The following is a 10,967-nucleotide window of genomic DNA, read 5'->3' as shown; positions in this document are numbered from 1 at the left end:
ATAGATAGATAGATAGATAGATAGATAGATAGATAGATAGATAGATAAATGGGAAAGATGAGAGAGATTCCCTCCTTTAAGACACCTCTGGCTTGTTGGGCCAATTATTGGTTGGATTGTTGGACTTTCCCTCAATCTTTGTTCCCTCTTTACCTCTGCCTTTCTTTTTTTTTAATTAATTAATTTTTTTATTATTAGTTACATTTTATTAACTCTGTATCACAGCTGTATCCTGTTCCCTTATTCCCTCCCAATCCCACCCTCTCTCCCTCATATTCTCCCTGCCTCTTTCCAAGTCCACTAATTGGGGAGGACCTCCTCCCCTTTCATCTGACCCTGTTTTATCAGGTATCTTCAGGACTGGCTGCAAAGTCCTCCTCTGAGGCCTGGCAGGACTGTTCCTCCCTTTGGGGGTGGGAAGGTCAAAGAGCCTGTCATTGAGTTCCTGTCAGAAATAGTCCCTGTTCCTCTTACTATGGGAAACTAATTGGTTACTGAGCTACCATGGGCTTCATCTAAGCAGAGGTTCTAGGTTATATCCATACATGGTCCTTGGTGGAATGTAAACTAGTACAACCGCTTTGGAAGTCAATATGGCACTTTCTCAGACAATTAGGAATAGCGCTTCCTCAAGATCCAGCTATACTACTCCTAGGCATATACCCAAAATTTGCTCAAGTACACAACAAGGACATTTGCTCAATAATGTTTATAGCAGCTTTATTTGTAATAGCCAGAAGCTGGAAACAACCCAGATGTCCCTCAACGGAGGAATGGATACAGAAATTGTGGTATTTTTACACAATGGAATACTACTCAGCAATCAAAAACGAGGAAATCATGAAATTTGCAGGCAAATGGTGGGATTAGAAAAGATCATTCTGAGTGAGGTATCCCAGAAGGAGAAAGACACACATGGTATATACTCATATAGTCCTATAAGATATGATAAACATAATGAAATCTATACACCTAAAGAAGATAAACAAGAAAGAGGACCCAGGGTCAGATGATCAATCCTCACTTAGAAAGACAAATGGGAGGTGCATTGTATTTAGGAGAAAACAAGTAACAGGACAGGAGCCTACCGTAGAGGGCCCCTGAAAGACTCTACCTAGCAGTGTATCAAGGCAGATACTAAGACTCATAACCAGACCTTTGGCAGAGTGCAGGGAACCATATGAAAGGGGGAGTTTGTATGGCATGGAAAGGATAGGAGCTCCACAAGGACCAAATATATCTGGGCACAGGGGTCTTTTCTGAGACCTCTGCATTTCTTATAGGCAGGGGAATTTATGGATCACAGGTTTTGTCGGTGAGTTGTTGTTCCCCTCCTTCCAATAATACTGCCTTGGCTAGGAGGTGGCCACTTCAGTCTTCATGTTTACACCTGTTAGAGGAGTCTCAGCTAGAGACACATCCATGTCCTCCCAGAAGGAGAGGGGGAGAGGACACCCTTGGGGTGTAAAATAAAGAAAATAAAAATAAATTTTAAAAAAGTTACTGAATAATTAAAAAAAAAAAAAAGGTAATTCTAGCTTCTTCCAAACTGACATAAAACCAGGCAGCACAAACCACTAGGAATCCAATCCCATCATACTGTGAGGAGACATCTAGACTGGGTTAACTGAGGGGGACCCACCTTACTGTGTCATTCTCCAGGCACCAACACCTTCATCTACTTACTTACTATTTTCATTCATTTATTCACTCATTCAGTTATTATTTATGTAAAAAAACTAGGTTTCTCACTGGTCTGAAACTCAGAGCAGGCTGGTTGCTGGCTAGCCAATGATTCCAAGGATCACCGTGCCTGTGCACAGGAACTGCAAGCGTGCACCACCATGCCCACTTTTCTTTACGTGGGTTCAAGGGATCAGGTCCTTGCAAGAATTTTACTTACCAAACGATCTCCTCAGCCCAATATTTGCTTTTCAAATAAGAAGAATATGCCCTAAAATCACTGGTTAAAAAACAAACAAAAAAAGCAAACAAACAAACAGAAAAAACTTTTATATGTTCCTGCCGCCAGGGTAAGAGACAGTCAGAAAAATCACCTAAACACCACCTCCCTACAAACATGGACCACTGCATGTCAAATATGCTTTAGTATTGAAGGGGTTTTTTTGTGTGTGGATAAGTTATATTATTTATTACTTTATTACTGTTTTGGGGGGGCTTTGATTGGTTTTCTTGTTTGTTTGTTTTATGTTTGTTTTAGACAGTGTTCACTCAGCATGTAGCCCTATCTAGCCTGGAATTCAGTATATAGACCAGGCTGGCCTTGAACTCATAGAAATCTGCCTTCAGGATTCCCCCAGGAATCCATGTGCTGGAAGGCTTGATCTCAGCATAATGCTATTGGAAAGCCTTTAGGAATCGGGTTCTAAAGGGGTGTCTTTAAGTCACCATGGGCACAGCCCTAGAGAGTACTGTGGGGTGTCGGGTGTTTCCTCCTCTTCTAAGCAGTTCTGTTCTACCACACACTCCCCCACTACTGCCAGCTAGTCCCCTGAGCAGGCCTGAAAGCAACCTGGATCACTAGAAACTTTTAAAACAATGTGCCAAAGCAAACCTTTTGTCTTTCAAACCGGGCTGTCTGAGAAACTTCCCTTGGAGAGCTGAATTACAGAAGCTCTCCACTGAGTAACCAGGACAGCCCAAAGCACAGAAGCAACACTGATGACTGCCTCATCTCACCCTTCTCCATTAGTCTCCTCCACACCATGTCTCTTCTCGTCCATCCCACCTTCTGAGGAATACTGATCATTATAAATTTCTCATATTTACCTCTGCCCCCCCCCCACTTTTCACACAAAAATACAAGTTTAACGCTTTAAGCCATGTTTTAATGATGCACTTATAACGAACTGTGTTGACTCAGCCAAAGAAATAGATACAAACCTGTATGCCAGTATGTGTGCAGGCTAATTTTGTAAATTCAATACATCTGCCGTCATTCACGTCCCACAGGTACATCTCTCTAGAAGACAAAGTAACAGCTCACTCTGAATCTAATTTACAAAAGCAACCTTGTCACAGTGGCTTAGAGGGAAGCTTCCAATGAAACTAATGTATTACAGGAAGGAAAGTAGCTTATATTCATTATTCTATTGATCAAATTTTCCATTCCTCTCACTCACTATTCTAACCCCAATTCCAACCTGTCAACACCCCACTTCAGTCTCCATCCTTCTTAGAGGAGAAATGCATTCCTGACTCCTCACTGGTTGTTAGTCTTGTGAGCAGTTCTGGGCAAAACTTAAACCCAGTGAGGCTGTCCAGAGAGTTCCCTTTCCTCTGCAGATGCTCCTCATATGTGGCTGCTTCAACTACCAGTTGTTCCCCCATCCTGAAGCCCAAAGTTAGGATAATAAAAAAACAGAGCCAACCTGGAAGTAATGCAAAGACTGTGTGATAACCCGAAGAGATAAAGCTGAAATCTAAAGGTCTGAGAGCCTAGGGCTGGCGTCAAATGTATCCTGCACATGCAGCCCTGCAAACACACACCAGCTAAGGCCAACAGAGTCCCAAATGTTAACCCAGCAATACAGCTCTCATCTGTATTAGTTTTACAAGAATACCAACAAAATCCTCATATTTCAAACTAAAAATTAAAAATAACAATATGCCTTGTCTTTTTTTAAAAAGTAAGGTTTATTTAACAGAAAATACTAGCAAGATATAATAAAATTTACTAGTTTTTATTTTGATATCATTGTTACATCTTAAGGAATGTAAAAATATTTGTTTTGGTAGTTGTTTTTTGAGGCATAGTCTTGCTATGTAGTCCCTGTTGGCATGGAATTTACTATGTATTAGAGATCATGCCAGCCTCTAAATTGCAGCAATCCTCCTGCCTCTCCTTCTCGAGTGCTGGGATTACAAGTGTGCTAGGCACACACCACCATGCCTTGCTGAAACAATTTTTCAATCAATTTCATCTTAAAACAAATGTCCCAGCCAGGCGTGGTGGTGCAAGCCTTTTATCCCAGCACTCGGGAGGCAGAGGCAGATGGATCTTGCGTTCAAAGCCAGCTTGGTCTACAAAGCGAATCCAGGACAGCCAGGGATACACAGAAAAACTATCTTGAAAAACAAAACAGGAGGGAAGAAGAGAGGAAGAGAGAGAAAGAGAGAGAGAGAGAGGACCAAAAATTTGTTCCAATGCAAATTATCTTTTAAAAGTTTAATTCCAACCCTAATATTATAGAAGGGGAAAAAGATGTCTTACATGCATTTCTATAAATTCTCCAATTTGTTTTAAAAGAATCAAAACTGTTTTTAAGGTTCTTCCCACTCTGGCCCTACGAAGACTCTGTTCAGTTCTCTGCCTCTGCAGCACACGGCATGCTATGAGACAGGGAAACTGGCTGCAGCAACACATGGGCACCAGCATCACAAGAGCAGAACCTTGGGGGAGGTCCACCTCCCAACCTGTGACAGCCTGAAATCACTTGACATTCTTAAAAGCCCCGATGTTGCCCGCTGATTCAATTAAAATGCCAGGAAAACTAATGATTATGCTTTTACTTTCATGATAAGCTGAGTTTTTCAAAGACAAAAAAAGAAAATACAGTATTACAAAAAAATCAATTGTGAAAAACATATATCCTTAAAACTATAACTCAAGCATCATCCTTTAGATTTAGAAGTGCAAGAAAAATACTACAATAAACTGGTGCTAGTTTAAAGCACGAAATACAAATGTCACATGCTAATCTATGAATACATTTTTTGGATTTATTTTTATTTTTTACCTATGTTTTCATGTGTGAGTCTCTGTGGGTGGTACAATGTGCACGTGGGTGCCCACAGAGGCCAGAAGAGGTTGTTGGACCTCTGAGCTGAACTCAAAGGTGCTTATGAGTTGCTGAACATGGGTTCTAGGAACTAAATCCAGGTCCTCTAGAAGAGCTGTCAGTGTTCTTCAACTCTGAGCCATCTCTTCAGCCCTTATAAACACAGTTTTTAACTGACAAATAAAAAACTACATTTGTTTTTGTTTTGTTTTGTTTTGTTTTGTTTTGTTTTGTTTGAAGCAGGATCTCACTGTAGAGCCATGGCTAGCCAGGAGTTTTCTATGTATATCCCACTGGCCTCAAACTCAGAGATCTACCTGCCTCTGCCTCCTAAGTGCTAGGATTATAGGTGTACACCCCAACACTCAGCCAAAATCCACATTTTTTTTTTCTAGACATGAAAATTTAGCGGTGGGAGAAGCCTGACCAAAAACTGAAAATGAAAAACGGACCCTCACTTACCCATTTGCAGATGCACTCACGGTGTACTGTTTGTCTCCAGGAGCACAGGCTTTGGACAAGCAAGTGATCGATGCTGTGTGACCAAACAGCAGTGCCCGGGGATTAACCTAGAGAAGCAAAAGCATGCCGCTGTAAACAGCAAACTAAAAAGTTAACCATGGGGCTGGAGCAACAGCACAGGCCATTCTTTCAGGTGACCCAAGTCTGGCTCATAACCATGTAACTCCAGCTTCGAGTCTCTGTGAACATCCAGCAGCAAGTGCACAAACACACATGGACATGAATAAATAATTTTAACCTAACCTTTTAATCAGTAACCATGTTAAGTATTCAATATCAATATATAGACACAAATTGAAAGAAATCATTACCAGAACACTGAAAAGTAAGGGCAGCAAACAGTGAACCGTGTAATGTTCGAGTAATTATTGATATATTTAAAACATACAGCAGCCATTTTCAAATACTCACTTCCAGTTCTTCTGAAAGATCCCAGAGACATATTTGTCCATCATGGCATCCAGTTACAATTGTGCCTCCATCATCCGTTAACAGGATTGATGAAATACAATGGGTGGGTGCTTTGCGGCCCCAAAGAACAATGGGCAGAACTAGACTGTTTCCTGCCATTGTGTTTTCAAGCCTGAAAATGTAACAATAAAGTCAGATGTCATGTTCTTCCTAAAACATACTATATGCCTTTATTATGAAGTCAACTTGTATAATTTGAAAATAAGTATATTTTCCAAATATCAAAATTTAGTCACTTTAAATCTTCTCAAATAAAAATAGCTAATTTATCATATTCACTCTCAAATTCAGAGGCTTAAAAATTAGACAAAAGTATTTACTGGAGGCATTCACAATTTTTAAATTTTACTAAAATGAAAGCCTAGTAATTTCAATACACATTTATTTCTTTATTTATCACATCAATGTAGAGCAACTTTAAGTGCACTATTTTATTTCAAATCCTAAAACAGTCTTCCCAGCTTAAAAGACAAGAAAATTAGGGTTAAGCATTATCTGCCCTGAGGCAGAGAACTAGCAAGTCATGGCGCTCCAATCCAAGCCCTTTCTGCCTGGTTCTAAGTCATCTGACTCCACAAGTAAAATAACTAAATAAAAACAGATGTGCTTAGAAAATGCAGTGCACGGAAGACTATGCCACAACCACTGGCCAGAGAGCATAAAGCACTCTCAAGAGTCTGAGAACCCTTCTGAATGCGATGCGGATGTAAACATAAACACACTCCCTTTCAGTCATTGCTCGCATTGCATAGGGAAGTACTATGGCACTCTCTTTCTGGCAAGGGCACTAGGGCAGAGGCATGAAGTGACAAGTGATGGACCCCAGATGAGCACCAACCCCAGAATCTTCGGGCTCCCTTACTCTGTGCCACGGGGCACAGGAGAGTCTCAAACTCCACTAAGTTTCCAAAGTAGTATAAAATAATAATGTCCACCCAAAGCAAACACACAAAAATGTCTGTTTCACTGTGTGCTAAACACTGAATGAATACGCTTAATGAGAAACTCACTTAACCACATTTACTCCAAATGCCACATATGTCTTTTGTTGCATTGAAACCTGGAGGAAAAAATTAGTATCCCTTAAGCTATGGTTTCCAAATTAAAGTATGTTTCTGATGAGGAGCTTTAAATTAGAAATGATAATTAAACAGTGTATACTTCTGTATACCCCTTGCAGGAAAGCATGAACATAAGAAATCGTTTCATATAACAAAATTAAAATTTGCTTCTGAATCATTTAACTGCTATAACTATGGAGCTACAGACCTAAATCAATATGAGTTCAGAGAAGTTAGAATACAAGAATAAAATAATCAAAGAGAGCTCCACACAAAAGAACTCTGCCAGATCTGGAGCGTCCCGTTGCCTGACAAATGATCAAGCAAAAGAAATCATCTAAAAAGAAATTGAGCATAGATCCAAAAGATGCTCAAGTACACAACAAGGACATTTGTTCAACCATGTCCATAGCAGCTTTATTAAAAGGTATTAATAGTAATAGCCAGAAGCTAGAAACAACCCGGATGTCCCTCAATTGAGGAATGGATACAGAAATTGTGGTGCATTTACACAATGGAATACTACTCAGCAATTAAAAACAAGGAAAACATGAAATTCACAGGCAAATGGTGGGATCTAGGAAAGATCCTCCTGAGTGAGGTATCCCAGAAGCAGAAAGACACACACGGTATATACTCACTTATAAGTGGATATTAGACATAAAATATAGGATATCATACTAAAATCTGTAAACCTAAAGAAGCTAATCAAGAAGGAGTACGCTGGATAAGATGATCAATCTTCACTCAGAAAGACAAATGGGATGGACATTGGAAGAAAAAAAACAGGAAACAGAACAGGAGCCTTCCACAGAGGGCCTCTGAAAGACTCGACCCAGCAGTGTATCAAAGCAGATGCTGAGACTCATAACCAAACTTTGGGCAGAGTTCAGGAATCTTATGAAAGGGTGAGGGGACAGAAGCTCCACAAGGAGAACAACAGAAATAAAAAATCTGGGCACAGGGGTCTTTTCTAAGACTGATACTCCAACCAAGGACCATTCATTGATATAACCTAGAACGCCTGCTCAGATGTAGCCCACGGCAGCTCAGTCTCCAAGTGGGTTTTCTAGTAAGGGGAACAGGGACTGTCTCAGACATGAACTCAGTGGTGGGCTCTTTGATGGGCTAAGGCTCTTTGAGGGGGGAGCAGCCTTGCCAGGCCACAGAGGAAGACAATGCAGCCAATCCTGATGAGACCTGATAGACCAGGGTCAGATGAAAGGGGAGGAGGACCTCCCTATCAGTAGACTGGAGAAGGAGCATGGGAGGAGATAAGGAAGGGAGGGTAGGATTAGGAGAGAATGAGGGAGGGGGCTACAGCTGGGATACAAAGTGAATAAACTATAATTATTAAAAAATAAATCAAGGAGAGAAAAAAGGTATGAGGGACATTAAAATGCCTACCAAAAACAACCTATATAATACTTTTTATAATTTATTTAATTTTTATTTTATGTGCATAGTGTGAAGGTCTATTCTAAGATCCCTTGGAACTGGAGTTACAGACAGTTGTGACCTGCCATGTGGGTGCTGGGAATTGAACCCAGGTCCTTTGAAAGAGCAGACAGCACTCTCGACCACTAAGCCATCTCTCCAGCCCCTCTATATAATTTTTTTTTATTACAATGTATGGCTTTCATCAATCTATTTCTCCAAAAGACCTTTTCTTGTTACAAATAAAAGGTATACATTTAAAGAAAAAAACTCAAAAGACACTTCTTATTGATGGCCAACTGTCAGGCAGAGTGAATGGAATTTTATGTAAGAAGTGGGAAATAGTAAGAGCTGGAGAGGACAGGAACTCCACAAGGAGAGCAACAGAACAAGATAATTTGAACACAGGGAACTTCCCAGAGACTCATACTTCAACCAAGGACTATTAATGGAGATAACCTAGAACCCCTGCACAGATGTAGTCCATGGCAGTTCAGTGTCCAAGTGGGTTACATAGTAATGGGAAGAGGGACTGCCTCTGACATAATCTGATTGGCCTGCTCTTTGATCACCTCCCCTTGAGGGGGGAGCAGCCTTACCAGTCCACAGAAGAGGACAATGCAGCCACTTTTGATGAGAACTGATAGACTAAGATCAGAAAGGAGAGGAGAACCTCCCCTATCAGTGGACTTGGGGAGGGGCATGCATGCAGGAAGGGGAGGGAGGGTGGGATCTGGAGGGGAGGAGGGAGGGGCTTATGGGGGGATACAAAATGAATAAAGTGTAATTAATAAAAAAGTCTGTTTGTGTCATATCAGGTTCATAAGCTATCATGAGATTATAATTATTCCCATATTCCTATCGGACACTAGCAAGGAAAGCTAAACTCTGAACAGTGTGTTCCTGGAAACATGGAATCCTCAATAAAGACTTTCTGGAAAAAAGTATTTAGAAGGAGTTCATTTTTCCATCTTTGGACAGTGGGCATTTTCACAAAGGCACCAGTATCAGTTTGTGTACTTCCCGTGCACTAGGTAGGCCTCCTATTACTCAGAGACAATACAAACTCAAGTTCCCTCGTGAGAACAGGCATGTGTGAGGGTAGGCCCGACCTACTGCTCCACCATTGGGGAATACAGAAAGCAGGAAGTATCTAAGAGCTAAAGTACTTGCCACAGCACTAATGATAAATGTTTACAAAGGTTTACTTGGATTCTCAAAAGGCATTCCTACATTTCTTGTCAAAAGAATATGTCCAAGATCACTGTATTATTAGGTCATCAACAAAGTGGCCATTAGGATTATGGATTTTTGTGCCAGGCATGGTGGCACATGCCTAAAATCCTAGTGCTGGAAACACAGAAGGAGGGAGATTTCTGTGAGTTCAAGGCCAGCCTGTTCTTCAGTTCTTCCCAAGACAGCCAAAGCTATAAGGTAATACCTTCTTAAAAAAACAAACAAAAAAATAGACGATAATGAATTTTCTTTATTTCTATGCTCTGACTATCAATTTATTAAAGACTTTAAAAAACTAAAGAAGACAATGAAGAGACAACTAAGAAAATGCAGTGAAGAAATTCAGTACTCAGCTGAGTTCTTTACCAAGCATTTTAGGAATTAAGGAGCTAGGGAGATACAACCTTCTGACACCACCACACAGCTAACAAGGTCATACTTTCCTATTTGAAGGGCAAGAAATAATATTCTCGATGAGCTTGACATTTTAGAATTGCTCTATTGAAGATTTTCCAATATTCATATTCAAAAGGGTGTGTAGAATGAACAGATGGTAACACAGCAATATATGTATGTCTTATTACTGAAACAGCCCTAAACACATGAGTTATAGGTCCTGAAGAACTGCATGACTATCTTTTCAGAAATAAATCACAATGTTAAAAGTGACTTCCAGAGTTTGAGGCATATTGATTGTGTTTTTAATTTCTGCAGCTGCCATTAGCTGCCCACTTTTCTCACTGATACTCTATCCATCACTCATGTGCATCAACATTAGCAGGTACCGGTTTGCCAAAAGCACAACGTGCCCACCAGCTCTTACTCTGCAGCAGAAATAGATTCTGCTTAGCAGAATGAACCTCAGGTTTCTTGCCTTATCCCCCACCTTCCCTACATCTCCAATCATTTCTGCTATTTCCCTATCATCATTAAACTCTAGATTGAGCACTGAAACTTTACCTTATATAAACCAAAGTACCCAGAAGAAGAAACAACCAAGGTAGAAGTTAAAATGTCTCAATAATCAGATCAGTAAAATACACTGTATAGGTATGAAGGTATGAGCACCACGTTAGCTGGAGAAGAATCAGCTCTCCCACTGCCTGGCTCTAAACTCTGAGGATATATGAAACCTAATATAATATACATACTTATATTACTTACTTTCCTCTTTAGAGACTACAGACAGTGCTCTGCATAGCTACAAACTGTTCCTGACTAGGCCACCAAGCCCAGGCTAAACTAAGCTGAGGTCTTGTTCCTTACCTTAACTAATCTACCGGCAGTATATGACAGTTTCTAGTACAGCCTTGGACAGTCACTTCTTTACGTGGCCTCCACATCAGCATACTCTCCTGACTTTCTTCTATTTTCCTACTCTATTTCTCTATTTCTTCTTCTTCTTCTTCTTCTTCTTCTTCTTCTTCTTCTTCTTCTT

The 10,967-nt window shown here is 40.4% G+C and overlaps 1 protein-coding gene across 2 annotated transcripts in view; it reads right to left on the bottom strand.

Annotated features, from left to right (window-relative positions):
* The window catches only part of Wdr7 (WD repeat domain 7), a 315,779-nt gene that overhangs the window by 300,898 nt on the left and 3,914 nt on the right, over positions 1-10,967 (bottom strand). For both annotated transcript variants that reach the window (XM_055622621.1, XM_055622622.1), the window contains exons 2-4: positions 5,736-5,907; positions 5,265-5,371; positions 2,905-2,983 (exon numbers count right to left, since the gene is read on the bottom strand). In XM_055622621.1, coding sequence (XP_055478596.1) covers positions 2,905-2,983; positions 5,265-5,371; positions 5,736-5,894 — 345 coding nt within the window. In that variant the 5' untranslated portion in view covers positions 5,895-5,907. The remainder of the gene's footprint in view (positions 1-2,904; positions 2,984-5,264; positions 5,372-5,735; positions 5,908-10,967) is intronic.

This window comes from Psammomys obesus, unplaced genomic scaffold (assembly GCF_907164565.1).
Source record: "Psammomys obesus unplaced genomic scaffold, mPsaObe1.curated_primary_1811, whole genome shotgun sequence".
Classification (NCBI taxonomy): domain Eukaryota; kingdom Metazoa; phylum Chordata; class Mammalia; order Rodentia; family Muridae; genus Psammomys; species Psammomys obesus.
This window is presented reverse-complemented; position numbering and strand designations above follow the sequence as displayed.